The sequence below is a fragment of the Leptonotus elevatus genome, chromosome 1 (assembly GCF_054856555.1).
Source record: "Leptonotus elevatus isolate MCC_2025b chromosome 1, RoL_Lele_1.0, whole genome shotgun sequence".
Classification (NCBI taxonomy): Eukaryota; Metazoa; Chordata; class Actinopteri; order Syngnathiformes; family Syngnathidae; genus Leptonotus; species Leptonotus elevatus.
Window position 1 is genome coordinate 46,356,432 of NC_141239.1, and position 23,306 is coordinate 46,379,737.

At 37.3% G+C, this 23,306-nt stretch overlaps 1 protein-coding gene across 2 annotated transcripts in view; it reads left to right on the forward strand.

Moving 5' to 3' along the window:
• LOC147182510 (protein shisa-8) overlaps positions 1–23,306 on the forward strand; it is a 91,054-nt gene that overhangs the window by 63,435 nt on the left and 4,313 nt on the right. For both annotated transcript variants that reach the window (XM_086098717.1, XM_086098798.1), the window contains exon 4: positions 19,278–19,394. In XM_086098717.1, the coding sequence (XP_085954843.1) occupies positions 19,278–19,394 (117 nt within the window). The remainder of the gene's footprint in view (positions 1–19,277; positions 19,395–23,306) is intronic.

The window sequence follows — 23,306 nt, forward strand, 5'->3', positions numbered from 1 at the left end:
GAGAGAGAGAGAGAGAGAGAGAGAGAGAGAGAGAGAGAGAGAGAGAGAGAGAGAGAGGGAGGGTAGGAGAGAGAGAGAGAGAGAGAGAGAGGGAGAGAGAGAGAGAGAGGGAGAGAAATGTCACTGGACAGCATCCATGTGCTGGCTGCAGAGCATCAGAAATGTCAAGCATGGAGAAACTGCTGACGTCTTTCACACAGCGTTGCGTGTTACTGGGTTATTTTTTGGTGAATCTCAAGGCATGCACAACCACAAGAAATACAGCCATGTAAATGTATGAAAATAAATGTTACATAATGTTCCCGTGTGATATTACGTTTTACACTGTAAAATGTATTTGACATTAACATTTAAGATTACAATTGTATGATTACGAGATGCCAAAAAGCACCTGTGCATGATAGTCCACAAAATATTGAATATCATTTTCATCATTTATTTACGACGGTGTATCAGGGCCACGTCTATACTTTTTTAGAGGGAGGGTAATAGTCTGATAAAAAAAAAATCACAAACTTACGAGAACAAAAACTCTCAAATTTGCGACATAATAAAGTGGCAAATTTGCAAGAATTTTTTATTTTTATTTACGAGAAATAAAGTTGCAAATTTGCGAGAAAAATAACTCACAGTAAAATAGTAACTTTTAAAGTAAGTGAAGTAACTTAACTCACAGATTTGTGAGGATAAAACCCTGAAACTTGCGAGAAATACAGTGCACGTAGCGTAGCTACAGTCTAGAGGAAGTGCTGGCTTTTGTCCACCAGGAGCTAACGTGGGGATTTGTCGATGGTTAATAGAACACTATTTATAAAATGAAAGGGCAGGATGGAGAAGGATTTCTTCTTAAACTTTACTCGTCATACCTAGCAGCTAGAGCAACAACACGTCCTGACCCCCTATTAGCTGACTAACACTAACCAATCAGAAGCTAGCATACTTTAGGTAAATGCAAGTGAATGACTGAGGACAGCAGATTCAACACATCAACTTAGCAGTTAAGTGTTGGAATATGGATGTGTGTGCGTGCGTGTGTTGAGGATGGTGAAGTCATGTGGCTCACAATGAGTATGTTGGAGAACGCACCCCAAGGTGGTACACTTCCCACAGCCTGTCTCCATCAATAACACATGTCAAATGTCGAATTTGTGAGCTTGTTCTCTGATGTCACAACTCTTACTCAATGGCCTGTTGCGTTTGTTTTTAGAAACTGCTCTGGGTGTCGCACTGATCCTAATTAATATGGATTGTTATTTGCATGTGATTGTGTACAGTACATGTATGAATTGCTCATAGTCCTGCATATACCTGGACATTCTGTTTACGACAAAAAAAAAAGATAGAAATGTGATGTGGAAAATAATGAGAAAATGTTTGGAACAAAGGAAATTTAGCAAAAGCTTAAAGGATGACAAATTGTAGGCTTCTAATAATGCCATCATTTGCATGTCTAAGTATTGGCACCCCGGTGTTGTACAGGACATTTTGACAAGTTAAATAAGGTAAGCCCCAGGTGCAGCTGATCCCTTTAATAATAGCTCATCTCTCTCCTTATGTGTCCCCCAAAGCTGCAAGTGTCATTTAGTGATTTATTAGCATAAGCACATCGGTCCTTGTGCCTAATATTCAAAGCCACTAGAGATGGCTGCCATCGTAAATGTGAGTAATTACAGAAGGGCAATCTTTTATGATGATTACGTCTTACTTTTCAAACAATTTGTTCTCCTGAGGTAACACTTCATAATATGGAATGGTTTCACAGAGTTATTTGTCTCAAGACTTCAGTAATCATATTTCTAGCATATAACATTAATTTTACTGTATATTCATTATCCTCATTAAAGTTACGGATGAGTTTGAGTCCTTCCTAGCTGACTTTGAGTGAGAGGCAGGATACTGTACACCCTGGATTGGTCGCCTGCTCGTAAACTTGTGTCCTCTGGCTCATATTATGAAAATGTAGTCAAATGTCTCATTACCATTCCGCTAAAAAATAGTATGTATTATATTGCTAAATAGCATTTTTAAAAATGCAATTTTTGTGGGGTTTGTTGCATTTTTAAGTGTCTTTAAAAATTCTAATGAAATTCATATAGTTAATAAATAATAGCAAATAGATGGAGAAGTGATGGGCAAATGATGGAACAAGCCCCAATTTTTCCATCGGCGCTATTCTGGGGCCACATATTAACAACCAATAAGAGTTCCAGCCTTCAATAGCATTCACTCCAACTATTAAGGTTTTGAACAATCAAAAAATACTGTGATTCTTTTTATTTTTGTGCTCACCTGTATTAACTCATTCCCTGCCATTGACGGCCATAGACGTCAAAAAATCATTTGAACTATTTCTATTAGTTTCAATTTTTTTCCCACTTTTGTTAACAAAAGTATGATAGATTTTTTTATTGTACATTTAGAACAGATATAAAATTTGTGATTAATCGATTAATTACAATTTTTTTTTAAATCGTCTTGCGCCCCAAATTTTTAATAATCTTTTCTTTTTTTTATTAGGGGCATCAGACGATTATTATTTTTTAATTGTAATTAATCACATGACTTCACTAGTTAACTCAAGATTAATCACACATTTTACATCTGTTCTAAATGTACAATAATTTAGTTTCTAGGTTTTCATACGCTTGTTAACAAAAGTGGGAAAAAAAATGTGAAACCAATAGAAATAGTTCAAATGAATTTTTGACGTCTATAGCCGCCAATGGCAGTGAATGAGTTAAAAATGACCATTCAAGGATGGTACAAAATTGCTGAACAGCAAACCAACATTTAGTGCAAGAATTCATTTTGTGCATTTTTCCACAAAAATTAACTCACTCAAAATGTAAAAAAATATTCAGGTACTATCCTGCAAGTCATTCCAAATCTGCAAAAAAAAATAATGACATTGTAGTATAGAGAAGTATAAGACCTGGACCAAGCTCAAATAAGCGATGCCTGCCATCTATCTAAGGGTGAATGTTTAATTTGATGTTTTATTATTTCCTCCTTAATTTATTAAACCGTATGGATTTAGTTTAAAAGACAATATAAACATATGCATTCTAGCAGAATATGCATTCAACCCCTCATACACAGTCGGCCTTACGTTGGATCCCAAACTTCAATGAAAAAGGTCAATAGCAAGCAAGGTGAACTATATGAAACCTGATTTGTGCCTTCTTGGAAATGAGAGTAATACATATTTTAGATCGCAGGATTATTTTGGGAAAATGATACTGCATGAAGACAGGGAACATGTAATTATCTTGCCAGACATGTCGTCTCATTTTTATCCATCTCCCTGTGTTTTGTCTGGTTTTAAGGGGCACGGAATATGTCTTCCCTGTGGGAGGGAAAATGAAGAACTCCGATGATGGGCGTCATGCATGTGGACATTTATTTATAGGTAGAGCATTAAAAAACATAATGGGACATGATGTGATGGTTGTTTTAACAAAAGCTGAAAGAAAAACATGACCAAGAGAGCAGGTGAGACAAGACAGCAGCTGAAACCTTCACAATATTTTGTCAACTTCTCTCACCCTCCATCACTTCTTCTTTTCTGTAAGCCATCTGCTGCCTTTCACATTATCTTTATTTCAGTCCTTATGCTCCTTTAGCTTTCTCCCTTTTTGTCCCCACTCCTTCAAGCTACAGCCAACGAAAAATCTGTCCTAACACATCCAAGCGCTAAGTCCAAATCTCAGGTGACCTTTGCATCACTAACCCAGACCACCAAGTTAATAAGGTATCAGTCACAAGATGGAAGCTCAAGTGGGGGCTGGAAGGTAGTAGCTGTTAATAGATGATTTGAAGGTCAAACACCGGCGTGTGTTAGTACACATACACAGACATATCTCGCCCACACAGTGTGTGTGTGTGCGTGCGTGTGCGTGTGTTTGTGTATGTGTGCAGCATAAATCTCTGTTAGACATGGTGGGTGGGCACACTGGCAGGAGATTTATGCTTGAAAACATGAAGCAGAGCTCTTGATCCAAAAAGGAGGAGAGGGGCAAAGGCTGACTGTTGTTGATAAGTCATTGTTTTTGTGAATGACTGATTTCATGTAGTGGCATGGTGACCTAGTTAGTTAGTTAGTTAGTTAGTTAGTTAGTTAGTTAGTTAGTTAGTTAGTTAGTTAGTTAGTTAGTTAGTTAGTTAGTTAGTTAGTTCGTTAGTTAGTTAGTTGACACATCTTCCGCACACTTCTTAGGTTGAGAGTTTGAATTTGGCCTCATTTTCCTAATCTGCTACTGAGTTTAGAAATAATTTGTTCCCCCTGAAAATTGCAAACTCACAGTATGGTCAATAAAGGTTTTATGATGGTGACAGTCTGGCTCTGGAATTGATGTTATTATTATTATTATTACAATTATATAATAATAATAATAATATTATTATAATATTTATTTATTTATTTAAAATTGTAATTACAATGTTAATTTAATTAAATAAATAATAATAATAATAATAATAATAATAATAATAATAATAATACATAATTTAAATGTATTGATTTATTTAAAAATGTAATTACAATATTAATGTAATTAAATAAATATAAATAAATAAATAAATAATATTAATACAGTCAACCAAATCCCAGAACGGACGTTTGGATGTAATATGTTTTTTTTTGCTTTGTCGGTAACAAGTAGGTAAAAGAAAAAATATTATTATTATCGATTGTCTTTTTACGTTTATTTTCAAGAGGGTGACAGTATTTCCCTCATGATGCTTTCCTTTAATATTCGCAATCGATTAGCGGTGCCAAGTGTTGTTATGGCAGAGCGTGGTGGACGGCCACAGGAGGGGTTTATGGGCCTTTGTAAAATCAGCGAGCTAAGCCACCGCAATTCATCACAAGAATATGGATGAGATCATTTCTACTCATGCGGGTACATACACACACGCAACTTACTCAAGGGAAGTCTGGGTGGTCGAGAAAGTTGCGAGTGCCTAGATTACGCTCTTCAGTTGAGGACATTACAAACATGACACAGTGACTGTTTAATGTGAGTTTGCATCCTTGTGTGTGTGCTAGCTTACTTGTTACATTGCTTTGTAGTGTACGAGGAGCATTCCACTAATAGTAGATCATTCCTATCTCTCTCTCACACACACACACACACGCACACTGTATTGTGTCACTGTCATTGAGCATTACACATCAAATTACATTACACAAGACTGCCTCCACTTCCATTTTATTAGAGTGACACCGAAGGAAGGCAATTGTGTAAGTAAAAGCTTATAACATGTATAACATCCATTCACATTTTTCACTTTGTCTTTCTGTGACCCTCCTTAGTTGTTGCCCTGTTTTTCACCTTAGAGCTTCTTTTGATTCTTTACTACAATCCATTGGCTGCATCAAAGGTCTATTCTATAATTTTTCATGGGCAACGTAATATTCATACCCCCATGACCTTTCTTCCTGTCTGAAAAGATTCATAAATAAGTCCCTGCTTTCCGCTTACTTTTGCACCAAAAAAAGGGGGAAACTAACCTTAAGCCCGGCGATCGTGTTGGTAAATGTTGAAACAGACTTGTCCAGAAAGTCCATGTCAGAATGACGACATACACAAAAACATTGTTGACTTCCCACGACAAATACATCCTCTCAACTTGATCATGATAAAGCATGTTTACACAAAGCACATGATGTCATCAATATTTTAAAACCTGATGTTTTCCTGGAAATTCAACAATATTGTCAATGCCTACTAAATAATTCATATCTCAGCTCTTGAAGCAGATGGAAACATAATTCCAAAAACATTTCAGAGCTTACACCTGTGGTGTTCCAACAAACCTAAGTTTACTATCATAAACCTTCAATATTTAAAAATAAATAAATAAATCAGCATACAACTGTGTCGCATCTGTGTGTATATTTATCGTCGTCCATTTCGTTACAAAGCCGTCGAAATTTTCAACATCCTCATTGTCTACAAACATAATTCTTAACAATATGTCACTGTCGACTGGTACCACTGGTTCGAATTCCTCCCGCGCCGTCATCACTCGCCGTCATTTATTTCATAACTCCCGCAAATCTACATCAGCCACGAATGCTCGCAAAAAAAAAAATCCAAGACATGCTATGAGGCCCACGTCACCCTCTCGTGTATATTCTGATGCATTTCATCGGCTATAGAGACCAAGAATTGGTCAAAACAAAACAAAATGAGTTTGACAGATCCACTCTCCCGGCGTTAAAGGTAGAAAGGCGCTCGAGCGCTCTAGTGGTAGAAATGAAGTAATGCGCTCCTGGCCTTAATGGGTTAATAATAACAATACAATAATAATGTACAAGCGTGATTCCCAATTTCACAGAGAAAGCATACCAAGCTTCGACAAAGCAGCGCTAGCAATAATAAGCTAGCATTAGCACTGTAAACAAGCTGACGTTAGCCACAGCATTGGTAGTATGACATATTTTTTAATTGAGGGTTCAAATCTGACAACAGTCATAACTTAAATTGCGATATCTTCCAACAATTAAGAGCACAGAAAATGTAAAAATCTTCAATTCCTTCTCATTCTTATCCTGAATACATAAAGAGTTGAATGACACAAAAGAAAGCGTATATGTCATCCAAGGCCCATCAGTTCCCTGCAAAAAGACATTTAAAACCTACACGTACCCACACAGTCAGCACATCTATAATGCATCTCAACGGAAAACATTCCAACCGGTTCAGTGTAGTGTAAAATGTGATAGATCATGATATGCTATAAATATTTGGATCTGCACCAAAATTCTTCATAGTAAAAATGTGCTGCATCTGAAGGAGTCCAGACACTCGACAAGCTGGACTGGAGGCAACTTCAAGCTTAAGGGATGGAGCCTTTGAGTCGGAGAGAGATATATGTGAGTGCAAAGTGAAAAAGCTGCAGGGTCTGCTTGGCCCTTGTGATGAAAGGACACGTTCAAAGCTCAGATTAGCTCAATAATTCATCACTTCACCAGCGCTGAGGGAATCGCCGCTATAGTGTGCACAGATGCACGGATGCATCATCATTGGTTATTATCAATTCATTGGCTTCACAGGTAGAAGGGACAGTCTGATACACACGTGTCCATAAGGGGAATTTATGAGGAAAGAATTAACTTGAAGGTGGAAAAGGGTCCTGCTGAAACTACAAGCAAATGTAATTTGAGATAGGTGTATAGATAATCTTTTTTTCCAGATAGATATGACGCCTTGCTAATCAGAAATCTGAAGCCATTGTGCTTCCTGGCAAATTAATTGGGGCAAATGAGGCTTATGAATTTTGGACCCAAATTGAGTCCCGTTGCGTAACGTGGGTTTTTCTTTCCCACCCCCCTTCCAAATTTCTGCAGCTGTTATGGGAAGCTGGAGATGATTATACAACACTGCACAGACACAATCGCTCACAGAACATTACAAGAATATGTACATGCTTGAAAAATATGGTGCCGGACAAATAGCTCTTGACTTTTCGGAAGGAAGATATTGGCCTATTGACAGTTATGAACAATTAGAGAGTAAAGGAGAGAAGGCGGGAGAAATACTGACAAGTCGCGATGCCTTTGAAGGAGACAGGAGGGACGTGAAATGCCTGTCACACTCAAAGCACCTCTTCTTACAGCATGAAAAAAAAAATGGCGGATTCGAGAATTCATTCACACAAACATGTTCGTGTATAGACTGAAATAATACATACTTGACTGTTAATGACATGAAATGCTCACTGTAGTGGTGTCCACTTAGAAACGGTTATGCTAAATCGTCACATGCAAAACTGAACATATCATTTGTTATAAGTAGCAAATAAATACAAGGCAAACAACATTTTTCAAGTAGGTCACCATAATTGTGTTCCTTATCCTCGTTTGTCACCCACCGAGGTGTCCCAAACAATCATTGAGTTTTAAAAGGTCTATTCCGAGTTCTACCCGCTCACCTCATGTTGCCTGCGTGTTTATTTCCCCGCTTTTCACTCTTTATGTAGATGCATAGCGGGCCTTTGGATTATGTAAAGTGCTGACTGGACAAGCAGCCAAAGTTATTGCACTCTGTAATGGGGTTGTAAGCCCTCAGTTACCCTGCAAATTGTGTGCTGGCGGTAAAGGAGAAAAAAAACGATTGGAATTGGGAGACTAAATGGACTATTAACTCGATTTGACACATTCAAACAGTGCAAAACATGATAGAAATGAACAGAAAGTGCGAAGAGGGGCTTGTGTTAATAATAATGGGAACACAGTTCTTATCGCATACCAAGCCAAGAAAAGTGAGGGTGAATAAGAAAAATGCCACGATGCAAGGTAAACTCAGGTCTTCTTCACAAGTTCAGCTTTCAAATTACACAAGTTTCACTTGAGGCAATGCTGCATAAACATAAACATGGGGGAAATATTGCATTGCAGCAAGACTCTCGAATTAGTGAGTCCCGAAAGAGATTTTAAGTAATGTTTGGTCAACTCTATTGCTCAGATCCAGCCAGAGGTGGCAAAATCTGTATTTTAAGAGAAATACCAGATTATTGAAATACTTTGGTCAAAGTAGAATAATTTTACAATAAACTTTTTATTTGACAATTTATGAGTGAAATGCCTTCTAATTAGTAGATTAGCACAGCTGTTCACAATAGGTACTCCTGCAAGCCTCTGGCCAATCGTTTTCAGACTGGATTCGGGTTAGAATTGCCCGCGCCCTGTCTGCGGATGTGACGTAATGTGCGTGTTGTGTATGTGAAGAACGGTATGGGCAGTTCCATTTTTTGTCAGCAGGTGGCAGTAGCGATTCAAAATGGAATATTCTACGTTCAGCGTAGCTTTAAGCAAGAGGAGATGAAATGCACACTGCAATGTTCAGTACAAAAGTAAAAATAATTTTTTTAATTAACAGGGATTAAAAATTCCGTATTTGATTGATATTTTTTTAGGAAGCTAATCTTTTACCAGCAAAAAGCTCGATTGCAATGCAGACCACTTCCTCTCAGCAATATCTCAGCTTCAATATGCTATCAGGGAAAGTGAGTGCATATTTATTTCTATCATATCTTGCATACATTTTGCAGCACCATTTATTATTTAAATAAGCCATTAATCCTTCCGTCCATCCATTTGCTGTGATGCATGGTTGCATGGCGTTACAGTCTATCCCAGCTGACAGTGGGTCAGAGGTGGAGGTGCAGCCAGGACAGATCACAGACATGATTACATTCACTGCGCTGCACACACACTAACATCTGCAAGCAACAATGTCCAATTAACCTAACGTGCATGTCTGTGGGAGGAAGCCAATGCATCCGTGGGGGAACCGCCGCGGGAAAAGCAGGGGGGTTGCGGGAACATGAAAACTGACCAGGAGGTTCAAAACCCGGAGCCTTGCTGTTGCGAGGTGACCCTTCTAACCAATGCATGACACAAGAGTTAAACTCATTAAATTAGCCACGTGCCATCAGTACGCATCCTATACCAGGGGTTCTCAAACATTTGAGGGCCAAGCACCCCTTCAACTCATTCACTGCCATTGACGGCTATAGACGTCTAAAAATCATTTGAATTTTTTTTTGTTCTGCCTTTTTTTTTAAGAGCTCAGTATTGTTCATTCGGTAATGTCATCATCATTGCTCTTTTATTTTATTTTATTTATTTATTTATTATTTTGTATGTGGGTGAGTATGTGTATGTGCGTACGTGCGTGTGTGCGTGCGTGCGAGTGTGTGTATTCGTTAGTTCACCAAAAACCTATTTAAAAAAATCCCATACCGTTCACCTAAACCGAACTTTTGAACTATTTCTATTAGTTGAACATTTTTTTTCCACTTTTGTTAACAACAGTACAAAAGCCTAGGAAAAAAATGTATTGTACATTTAGAACAGATATAACATTTGTGATTAATTGTGAGTTAACTATTGAAGTCATGCGATTAATTACAATTAAAAAAAATTATCGCCTGACGCCCCTAATTTTGGATATTTTTTTAACGATTTTTTTTAATGTCTAGGTTTTCATACTCTTGTTAACAAAAGTGGGGATTTTTGACGTTTATAGGCGTCAATGGCATTGAATGAGTTAAGGGGACCCCTCATACATAGGAAGTGAAAGTCAGAATGTTACAATACAACATTTATTTTAGAAAAAAAAAGCTGTAATGTTGTGAAAATAAAAGTCTATTTACCCACCCAAACAATAGAGCGAAGATGCCCTCACCCCAAACTTAATTCATACAAGACAACAGATGGCCTGCCTCGTACATAAAGGAAGAAGCAGGTGCCTTGGAAAGGAAGAAAAGGGTAAAGGCCGCAACACACAGCAACATGAACACTGACAGAGAAGAAGAAGGTGATTCAAGGTGATGCATTAGCAAAAATGTGGCGAGAGGAAAGGAGGGTGGAGGCAAGGACGAGGCCCAGCTAACTTCCCGAAGGGATGTCTTTGCTCCAAGGGGGTTCAAGAAATTGACCAAATTATGCAGAATTACAATCCTTGCAAACACAGTTTTGGGGTAAGACACACTCAAGTTTATGCTTTATTAATTTAAATGGGCACATTTGCCAGAAGGAAAGTCTGAGTCACAAACATGCTGTTGGATTTTAAGGCCTTTTAATTTTTACTGCATTCACAGCATGTATGTGTAATTTAGTAATATATATTCTGCCCTCTCTTTCACTCTCACATGAAGAGATGGAACGGAACAAACCAGAAGTGAGAGTAAGTCATTGCTTTGTAAGTCACAAGTAAATCTCAAGTCTTTGCCCTCAAGTCCCGAGTCAAGACTGACAAGTCCTACACCTTTCGAGTCATTTTAACAACATCATAGATGCTATTATTTGGGGTGAGCATCAAAGTAGGAGTCAGGGACTCAGGGAGTGAACCCAGAATGGTGCAACACATTTCTGTGTTTGCAATGTGTTACCAGTGAGTTGACAGTCTCATTAACTACGAAGCTAGCAACAATAATAAACCGATAAACCACTAACATTAGCTTACTTACCGTTCTTTGTGCAACTTGAGATGTTGAACGAAGTTTGAAGTTGTTGCCTCTCCGTCAGTGATCTAATCTTGGACATACTGCAATTCATTTTTTGTTGACCACCTCATAGTTTTTGTAGTCAAGTCAAGTCAAGTTTATTTATATAGCCCTTAATCACACAATTTTTTTATTTTTTAATTATTGAATTATTGAATTGTTGAATTGTTGAATTTTTGGATATTTTAATTTTTAATTTTTAATTTTTAATTTTTAATTTTTAATTTTTAATTTTTAATTTTTAATTTTTAATTTTTAATTTTTAGTTTTTAATTTTTAATTTTTAATTTTTAATTTTTAATTTTTAATTTTTAATTTTTAATTTTTAATTTTTAATTTTATTTTTATTTTTTATTTTTATTTTAAGCTAGTGCTTTATTTAAAAAATATATAAATGAAGGCAAAGTTCTATTTATTTATTTTTAATAATGAAAAATACATCTAAGTGCAATTTAAGGCATTCCCTTCGTTTAAACAGGGAGAGTGGATTACAAAGTAGCATAATTTCACAATAAGAAAAGCAAGCGAGCCAAGCAACAGCTGTGAAACTACTGTTGCTAGCCAGGCACACGATGCTAATGCTAACAGTTAGCTACTAGCCACGAACGGCGGAGACTTGTACCATATCGTGCATTGACGGCATAATTAACTTGTGGTTTCTTCGCGTTGTAAATTCACAATTTAATATACTTTGGGGTGGCATTATGATAATGGTGGTAGAAAATATGTCGTTTCAATAAAAACGTCGATAATGCAAGCCAAAAAGTCAAAGGGAAGTAGTCAAGCTGGCGATCACGCTACCATGCAGGCTGACTTCAAAGTAAAATCTACCAAGGCTATTGCATTTGTGTCAATGTATTATTTGGTCAGCTTTATTTTGAAGTTTGCTTTAGCGTAGGCGGGGTTTGTTTGTGCCTTTGCGACTTACTCGTTAACATACATTTTGTTTTGGTGGAAGAAGCAAGTCTTTTCAAGTCAAAGGGCTCATGTCCGAGTGAAGTCACAAGTCATTGTTGGTCAAGTCCAAGTCGAGTTGCAAGTCTTTTAACATGTTTTCAAGTCGAGTCTAAAGTCGTCAAATTCATTACTCGAGTCTGACTCGAGTCCAAGTCACATGACTCGAGTCCACACCTCTAGAACAAACTACAGGTCGAACTCCAAGGTCAAACATCTCTACGACGGTACAACACAAACCTTTGAGCGAAACATCTATCAATTAGTTGTCATGCACTGATTGTTTTGTCATGTCAAGACTGTAGTGCACAACTAACGCATGATTGAAGTCATCTTAGACCACTCCCGCAGCGGCGCAGCTCTCCAACTTACAGATCCGCTATCCAGCATTCATCAGCAAAATTGCAGGTGTTATGCCAGCACCATGCAGGATTTACACTGATCATGAAAATACAGCCGCTTTTTTTTGTTAGTTTGTTGTTTTTAATGTTACTACATATTAACTCATTCACTGCCATTGACGGCTATAGACGTCAAAAATTCTATATATTTCTATTAGTTTAGTTTTTTCCATTTTTGTTAACAAGAGTATGAAAACCTAGATTTTTTTTGTACATTTAGAACAGATATAACATTTGTGATTAATCGTGAGTTAACTAGTGAATGCAAATAATTATGATTACAAATTTTAATCGCTTGATGCCCCTAATTTTTTTAAATAATCTTTTCTTTTCTTTTTTTCTTTAGTTTTTTAAAATAATCTTTTTCTTCTTTTTTTTTGAAAAGATTATTAAAAATTAGGGGCATCAGGCGAGTACGATTTTTTATCATAATTAATCGCATGACTTCACAAATTAACTTACGATTAATCACAAATGTTATATCTGTTGTAATACAATATAAAAAAAAACAGTAGGTTTTCATACTCTTGTTAACAAAATTGGGAAAAAAATTTAAACTAATAGAAATAGTTCAAAATATTTTTTGACGTCTATGGCCATCAATGGCAGTGAATGAGTTAACTATCAAGAGTGCTTAACTTCTTTTTACACTTGCCATTTAAGGATTAGATTTTTTACAATGATGACAGTTTTATTATTTTGTATTTAATTTATTTTCCTTTCCTTTGTTTCAATGGGGCAAAATGTTGTATAATGCCCTAATGTTGTTCTGTAATGGAATGTGTTCGATCGACAAAGGAGGTTCTACTTTCAAACTGTATGTGATCAAAGCCACACGGCCTTTAATCTATGGTGGCTCTTGGCTGATCTCTTCATTCTTAATATATTAAACAGCGTAGGTCGCTCCTTCCATCTCAACGGCACCCACGTCACTCACCCCTGCATGATCTTTCTTCCTCCTTGCATCCCTCTGTGAGTGTCAGTTACCATGTCAGAGTGAGGCCAGCAAGCAGTCCTCTACTTTGATGCTGAGTCCTGCCGTCCGACACACACACACTGATTCAAGCGTTTGCATTTGCGACATGCTTCAACTTCAACCCAAGTAGTTTGATGGACATGCAGACCTTCACATTGGTTTATGGAAATGAAAAAAAATCTCTACTCGAACACTTTAAAAAGAAAAACAAAGAATGCCCCAAAATGGTCTATTCCCGCTCTTATTGTGTCCCCACAATGTTTTTTTAATCACACCCATACGCTGATTAAGTCCTCATTTGCTTCTCTGCCTCCCTTAATGACCATAAATTTGAATACATATGAGTGTTTCTCCTCGGAGGCCCACTCGTACTATATAGCACATCACAAACAAGGCACACACTCACAAACACACATACAGCGAAAATGGGGCATTGTCGGAAATGTATGCGTGAATACAAGACACAGGAAACATTTTCCTTTCGATACGCTTTCTCCCGCTTTCTCTCACTCCTACATTATTTCTGCAATGACGCCACACTGACAAAGCAGACGGGAAGCATCCGGAAGCGCGCATGAAAGCACACGAAATGTAAAATAGGCTGGAGATGTGACGCTCTCAAAAAAATGAACACGCAGCTTTAAAATAGAAACGGATGTAAATGACTAAATTCCTCATTGCTCACTTTTTGTGCCGCAAGGACGTTAGATATCACATTTGAAAAATAAAAAAAGATCAAGTGCAGAAATTACATAATATTATTATTAACTGATCTTAGCACGTTGAAACAGTCTGTGTACATCATATTTTGATTATGGTTCTACTGCACATTACAGGACAATACTTAAAACAAAAAAACATCTCTCATTACACACTCAGTCAAAAATAACCCAACTATGGGTCAAAATGGACCGATCCTCTACTTTGAGTCAAGAAATGGGTCTTTAGTGTAAAACAACTCATAAATATTGGTCAGATCCTTTACTTGGGTCAACAAATTGGGTCATTTTGTTTAAAACAACCCAGAAAGTTGGGTCAAATTGACCCATAAAGTGTATTGGTCCATTTTTTTAAAATCCATAATTGGTTTACTTTTGACCCAACTGTTTTTAGAGTGTAGTATTTGCAACAGTGATGATATAAAGTAGCACCTAATTGGTTACTCTCATGGTTGACTGACATGGTTATACTTAAAATTAACTTACCAAATACTGTTACTTGTCCGGTTTTTGCTTGAATTTTAAAGGACGCCATTCCGCATACTCTCTAAGCAAATGTTGCGCAACCCCAAATGAATTAATGGTTGATTTTGATAAGGTAAGTGTCAGATGCATGCTTCAAATTTTCCCACGAACTCACGTGTGTAAAAAAAGAAGCAAATGTCTCCAAATGTATGCTTGCAAAATAGCACGTCATAACATGTATACATCAAATAGCTTCACTCAGGAAGCCTATAGAGAGTCAAATCATTAGCTCCCCTTTCCTCGCTTTTAGTTTGACTTAACTTAAGTGCAGTGCTGCAAAACTAGTTGTCGTGAAATAATTCAACAGATGTATAAAAAATAAAAGAGAAAGGAGGCGGAACTGGAGCCAGAAAAGCAAAAAGGACCCGTACATGGCTGTGCCACACTCTGTGGGAGCTCTCTGGTGGCTAGGAACAGCCCTGTGGTCAAACTGGAGACTGGCCAAGGATCTTTCCATCAATTAGTTGATTTATTTTTTTTCCCTACAGTCTATCTCTGGCCAACTCTCTCCCTGATTCTACTCATCTTTCTGTCCCTGTCTGCTCCATTATTTCCACTACTGGCTCACTCCAAGAATGCTTGAGAATGTAGGACACTTTAGAGAGCAAAAAAGCTCACCCCTCTGTCGGCGTTATCAAGAACCACTCAAAGATCTGCTATTGCAGGCACAGACGATGTTTTGGGTGTCGTTGATTTTGGGGTCATAAACGTCTATTTTGGAAGTGCAGGTGGCACCAGCCAGACAACAAGCGGTCGCCGCACACAGAAAATTACATCACACGGTTGGGCCTCTCTGCTCAGCGTGCCGCGCACAGCGTGTCATCGCTGCATATCAATTACACGGGGAAGTGAAGATGTGTTTCCAATTCAATCAGTCAGTGTTGATGTCACATCCCTACATCGCCCCCTGTCCCATTTCCTCTCCTCCGGATTCCCATTGTGGGGCTGGCGGTCACAGGTGTTAGCTTTATGAGTCTTCAAATGCAGAGAATGTAGTGGAAGCCCCAAGGTTGTTTGCCCCCGAGGTTGAACAATTCTGACCACCACTAAAATGTTCAGGGAGTTGAAATGTGCGCAGGAGCGGGTTTAACACAGGTGGTCTGTGCCGTTGTGGGCGTAAACAAAGCTGACTTAATTAAGTCCTTATTCTCTTTCAAATTAGCAAAGGAGAGGCACACAGTCCTTGATATGGTAGTGTGAATGTGAATTGTTTGTTTATGTATCCTACCATTGGCTGATGACCTCGCCTAAAGTCACTTGGGAGTCACTAATTAGAGCATTTGCTTTTTCCTTGCATTTTTGTGGCTTTTTGGGGATATTTACTCCAAAATAATGACCAGCCTTGACAGGAGGTGTTGAGAAAAGACTTTACACTAGAAGTTTCAGACTTTGTAAGATTCCCATCAGAGGTGGACACTTTCCGTCTTTCTATCGGTCCCGTCGTTGACGGATGCCCACATTTTCGGAGAAATACACCGACTGAGGAAGACGGTCTGTACTGACCCATGGCAGATCGATGGACTTGAACCTGTTTCGGTCATTGCTCAGTCCGTGTATTTTTTCAAGGCTTTGCGTCATGAAGCATTCACCGAAAATGTGGGCATCCGTCAACGACGGGGCCAACGGAAAAGCCCACTTCTGATTCCCATGTCACCACGTGAGTCTTAACTTGAGTTAACTTGATTGAGTGTTTTTTTTTTTTTTTGTATGTTCATGGCAAGTAAGAATGTTTAATTATGCTACCATCTCATCGGATGGAGCAATGGATGGATAGAAACAGGGATTAAATATGCACATATCAAACAGGTTCAATACATTTGCCTTATCTAAATGCAATGGTAACTGTTCTTTTGAAGCTTTAAAAAAAAAAAACACAAAAAAAACAAACAGCACAGTTTCAAAGTGTAGATCCCGTGTCAGATTGCTGCCTGCACCCTACAAAGGGATTCAGCACCAAAGTCAAAGACAATTAAATCCAGCCCAGGAGCACTAATTTGTAATTCCCCTGCACACGCACAATCAAGCGTGTGTGGCGATGCGTGTTGTCCTGTTTCTGATGTTGCAAGCTTCGAGTACAGACAACTAGAAAATAACTGTAATGTGAAATAAATTAAGCTTTTGCATTCGTCTTTAGTAATTGACTTTTTCGCTTTAATCCCCAACTTTCAAAAATACTAGAAAAAATGTTTAATAATCATTTGGATGCATTTATAGAAAAGCACAAATTACTCTCTGACAGCCAGTATGGTTTCAGAGCGGGGAGATCAACATCACTGACAATAACAGAAGCGATCGAAGAAATAACAAGTGCTATTGATTAGCGAAAATATGCTATTGGAATATTGATTGATATCGAGAAAGCTTCTGACACAATTAATCATAATATATTAATAAAAAAACTGGAACGATATGGCATTAGAGGTATTGCGTCAGACTGGATTAAGAGCTATTTACATAAGAGACAACAGTATGTGGAGCTCGGTGATGTATCTTCATCCTACTTGGATATTGTATGTGGTGTGCCCCAAGGGTCTGTTTCAGGCCCCAAATTGTTTATTTTGTATATCAAAGACATTTGTAAGGTATCAGATGTTCTGAAGCTGGTTTTGTTTGCGGATGACACCAATAAATTTGTGTTCGGGGGAAACTTTTAATGAGTTATTGAATGAAATCACTGAAGGAATGGAAAAAAAAAGTAAATCTGGTTTGACAGAAACAAACTATCATTAAATTTACATAAAACGAAATTTGTGTTGTTTGGGAATTGCAGAACAAATGAACAAATACACATAAAGATTGATGGTGGTGCAGATTAACAAGGTTCAAGAAAATACATTTTTGGGTGTCATAATAGATGAGAAGATTAGTTGGAAATTATCAAAAAGCATTATTGAATAAAGTCAAATGGATGCTTGATTACAATTCGCTCCGCATTTTGTACTGTTCCATAATTCTGCCATATTTTAGTTTCTGCGTTGAAAATTGGCGTAATAATTACATAAGCTCAATCAGCTCATTAGAGTTTTCCACCGTTTCTCAAAACACTAACGTAATTCCTTCAAATTGCTAGACCTGACACTGCCTTTTGAAGATGAGTCTTTGCCATCAAATCTCTTACCTGTTCACAAAATGGGACTCGTGTTCTCATTTGGTACACACAGCCACATTCTTGAATGACACACACACATGCCAGTCAATTGTTGGCCCACTTCTTCAAGCATAAAATATCACACAAGTATGCAACAAATCATTGTTTTATTTACAGTGTTTCAGTGCACAGGCATTTCTAATGAAAATGTATGTTAAAAAAAAAAAGGTTACACGTTTGCCTGTTGATATAGTGAGTTTTCAGACAGCAGAGGTTATGTATAAAGGTTAATGGTAAAATATTCAAAAGATGTTTAGAGAAAAAGATGGGGGTTATAAATTGTGTTGTAAAATTATAAGTTCTGTATATCATTTTGTGGAGTGAAATTATGGAACAGTCTATGTGAGAAACAAGAAATCAATTCAAAAGTAAATATAAAAGTTATGTATTTACGAGATACAGAGGGAATGGGAGGGGGTAGACAACCACTAAGTGATTAGGAGTGTTGGTTATACTTTACTATCTTTTCTGTGGATTTATAATGACGAGCTCTCTGAGTATTTATTTGATATTATTACTATGGAGTGGTTCATTATTAGTTACTTTTGTAATATATTTTTGTATTTTTTATTTATTTACCATTGATGTAAATGAAGAAAATATGGAGAAGGGAGGGGATTGAATAAGTCTTGCGACTTCTTTCTACTCCCTTTTGAGGTGCGCTTTGTTGAAGTGAATTTTGCTTGTTTTGTAGCTATTTTATTTTATTTTGTTGTTGTATGTTTATTACTGTTATTGTTTTTGCTTTGTTTTTATTCTTTTTCTTTTTCACTCAAAAATTGATCTGCAATTAACCACTTCATTAGGTTACGGCCATGGTTGAGTCTTTGTAACGTAGCATTCTACGGTAGGTACACGTGTACAACGTTTAAGCTCATTTTAGCTCAGGTCTGGTCTCCCTTCACCGCTTTTTAGCTATTATATGCTCCATAATGTTCGCCAAATAGTCCCTACATTTGTTTGCCGAGCGTTTGGTGGTGTGCAGGTAGCATGCCGGGACTTTATTGGCGGTAACAACTGCCTGCTGTGGCTGTAAAACAGCTGATGAGAACAGCCAAAGTGAACATTAGCAGCAAAGTTCAAAAGGTCATAATGGGTCAAATGCACAAAAGTGTGTCCGCGTCACTGTCATGAGGCTGTCGCATCTTTTTGGGACACATATGGAAAAGCATTGTAAAATGATGCCATGCTTTCTGAGTTTGCATTTTACTCATGACTTGTCATTGTGTATGTAGTGTTTCCTCCTTGGTTATTTGCACCTCTAAAGGTGGCATAAATTTTAAAAAAAATTCTCATTTCAAGCTGAAATATTATGTAATGGGGCTGACGCACATGCACATATGGCCATTGGGCTTCAGATAATCATTATGTGTGCGCTGACAAAGGAGCTCAACTCTTGTAGCATCAGAATACAGTGAAGACGGTTTACAGAATCGCAACCAAAAAAAGCAATAATACATGAACTTGCTGTAATTATTTTCATATGTGGGACAAAATTGTAATGCAGACATCTCTCTCTCTTCCTTTTCTTTTTTTAGATCATAACCATTTGAATAATGCAGCCCTGTCTCCTCTGGGTCCAGCCATGGCCTTGTCTCACCCTCATAACAACCTGGGAATCGGTTTCAATAAGTACTCCTCCCTCAAGGGTGCGGGTAAGTATTCTGCCCACTAGCTTGAAATACTTCTATGGGGGAACCATCTGTATGCATAACATGCTGAAATAGTAAATGTGAGAAATCTGTCAATGTAGATATACGGGAAACTGTAAATTAAATTGCGATGAGTTTTAAAATGATATATCTTGGTTTCTTTTTGTTTTACATCAGAAAAACCTGGCATTTCAACAGGGATGTGCAGACTTCTTTTATCTGCTTTATTTGGAACCTGGTTATGCATAACATTGAACTGCATTAATAGTCCATTAGCATTATGAAACCGGGGAAGTCCAGTATTGATTATAACTGGGATCAGCGCATATTTATGGATGCGTTACTCATCTGTCTCCAGCTCAGCCACTAGAACGCTGACAGTTATTGACAGCTGACCTTTCTCTAAATAGAAATGTGAGCCTGTGAAAGAAAGTAAACAGCGCTGGCAAATTGTATCTCCTGTTTTAATTTGAAAAAAAGGATGAGATGGGACAAAGTTGCATGAGGTACAACTGCAATAATCAAAGGACAAAAACGGTTACATACTGTTTGTGTCGACTGCAATACGCGTCCGCATGCATGCCCGAGTGAGTAGCAGTCTGGACAGCAGCAGGGCGATGAGGTGCCAACGTTCAGTCCTGAAACTCGCCCTCTGGCTAATGCAACATTTTTGAAAGGTTCACATAACACAAACGTACGGACCAACACGCGCACATATATAACATGTATCATTTGATTCCCACAAAAGAGGAAAAAAAGAGGGAGGAATGTGTAAAATACTACTTGCTGAAAATGTGCAGACAGGACAGATGAACAATGTTGGACACAAGTTTGAATTATTTAATACATTGGATGAATTACGATTTGGCAAGAAAATGAACAATGGCTTCCCGTAGAACATTTAAGAAAAAAATATATATAGTAAAAAAAAAAGATTTTTTTTAAACTTCAAATGAGCAAAATTATCTGCCAACAGAACAAGAACATTTTACTGAAATTTACCTGTAGGATTTTGAAAAATAAGAAAATAATACTAGGCCCATATTAACCACAGCGGTCTTAAAAATAGTATTTATTGACTAAAAACAAATAATATGGACATTTTTCCAGCTGTAATATATAGAACTATTTTCTTAAAACACATAAGGATTGTCTTATGTTTGGCCAAGTTTCAAGTAGGGAGATTACAGGTCCCATTGTTTGTTGTCTTTAGTATGACCCATGCAGGGATTGAACCCACAACCGCTCCCAGTCTGAGGGCAGACACTCTACCACTAGACCACTGAGCATTTACTGGAAAAAGGAAAAATAAGCTTAGTAAATATAATGAAACGAACCACGAAACTGATTTTTACAATGAGAAAAAAAAAAAGCTTATACAATAAACTTTTGCACTTTTGTCTGATTGTTTTCATACTTGTATTTTTTCCCATTTATCTCATTACTAGGTTATGCAAAATCTTAAAATAAGAAAATTAAAGTTATGAAACCCCAGTTCAGGGCCTTTGATTGTTGGTTATTCACCTTAAAATGTGGGGGGACATTTTTCTTAAGCCTCACAGTACTTAAAACGGGCTGTTAACCCCTTAATGCCAATACTCCTTGATCAAATAAGATAATTAAGTAATAAGTATATTACAATAAAGCAGAATGAGCTAGTCTGACAATTGTATTTTAAGTCAAATTAACTTGTCACAGCAAAATAAGCAAATGTAGGTTACATTTAAGAAATTATATCTTACCTAAAATTTCAGTTTTTGCAGTACATGTCTTGGTTTCCCAACCACTATGAAGTATTTGACACCACAATTGACGTTAGAAAGCTACACATTCCATACAACTCTAGAAACACATCACATATTTGCCTTCAAAGAGATGGAAACGAAAAAAACAAACTACAAGCGTAGTCTGTATAAGGAAACTGAAAGATTACACCTTTTTTTGGAAGCAGCTTTTCTTGAGGAAGGAAATTATTCATAAAAGGGGAAAACAAGGTTGGTGGTGTCTTAAGGCTAGTGTGTGTGTGTGTGTGTGTGTGTGTGTGTGTGTGTGTGTGTGTGTGTGTGTGTGTGTGTGTGTGTGTGTGTGTGTGTGTGTGTGTGTGTGTGTGTGTGTGTGTGTGGGGGTGTGTGTGTGTGTGTGTGTGTGTGTGTGTGTGTGTGTGTGAGGGGGGTGAGGGGACTGCAGTGGTGATGACCAAACAGCAGAGTCGCCTTCTTCACAGGGAGCTGGCGCTAATCCAACATGACATGCTGAACCCGTTCTACTTTCATTCCCTACAGTTTTGTGCAACACTACCTCATCGGCTTGTTGCTCCCTCTATTTGTTTGCCACTTTCTCTGCTAAGTTGCTGTCCCTCGTTTTTTCCTAATTCTTCATGATCAGAGTGCGGACAACAATTGCGGTTAAATGAATGGCAGCACTGGTATTTTCCGGGGTGCAAGCAGCCTGCAGGTTTCATCTCCTTTGCATTGACTTTTTAATTTGGTTTTTAGATGATCAATTTGCTCTGTGTTAGGAATGGGCATAATTCATTAATTGATTGTTGTCAATCGCATTGATTGAGTGGAATGGATTTAAAGCATTTTGGGCAAAATAGAGTGCATCTCCTGGCTGCAACCAGCAGAGGCGCTGTTGATACAGTGTTAACATATTTGTTATGCCATTTGCCATGTTCTAAAAATTGCTTTAGATAAATTTTGAACAAGCTTATTTGTTACTATCTAAATCAAAATATAAAACAATATCGTATGTTTATTTGAGGTAATAGTATGATGCTTTTCTTAGCTAGACACAATGTTATAATGAGAAAGTCCACCCTCTTCAACAACCAGGAAGTAGCCAGCCAGCTAATGGACAGATGGACAAATCACTGTTTCACTTGTTGGAGGTCTGCCATCTAGAATTCTAGTTATGATATGGTCATCATTGTAGCATTTCAATAATATGTAATTATTTTGGAAATTTTTTGACAGATGAGTTGTGTGTTAGGAACAGACAATAATTTATTAACGTCAGCGCTGTTAGACTATTGACTATTTAATTACTTTTTTCTTGTTACGTGCCATTACTTGGAGGTTGGAGATTCAAATGTGCCCCTGTTAGGGTCAAGAGAAAAAAATATGCCCTCACAGGTGGACAAACAGGCAAACACACAAATACAAAATACAGTAATTGCACATTTAAAACCACTTTATTTCTTTGTATTCTCTTTTATGATAATTTATTGTTTTTTTAAGACAATAAAGCACTTTCTTTCAAGAAGTAGCAAGACATTTTTTTGGGGGGTGGGGGTGGGTACTGTAATAGATGAATGGCATTTCAATTCATTTCATTTGGGAAATGTGATTTTCTATATATTATCCCCCCTCCACTTACCCTATTGAAATTCTTGCTAAGCTTGTTTTTATAACATTTATGGCAATGACATTTTTTTTAAAGTCTTTAAACACACGTTTGAAACAATAAAAACCCATTTAAACATGTAATATATTGACAGAGAGCAAGAGCAATGGATAACATAAATATTGCGCAGTGTAACAGTGCACCAATACCTCAATGTGTTTACAGTAAACCCCCCAATTAACAAGCTAAACTCACAATAAACATCAATAATCATGCCCAAAGTGTACATTGCAAAAATTAACCAACAGCCTTCGCTTTCTGTAAGCATCAAAATAAGATTACAGCAGATGACCTTCAATAACTTTCAACAAAAAAGTAGGCTGTGTTGAAATACAGTACTTCCTCTTTCTTCTTCTTCTTTCAAACAGACACTGAATTGAATAAGCATGCTGACATCTATTGGTCAAAATTGGAATTACACCTGGATATCAACGACAGTTAAACCAAAATACAGTTATTAACTGTACAAAGAAATCTGCAAACAAGTACAAGGAAATTAAGTTGATATAT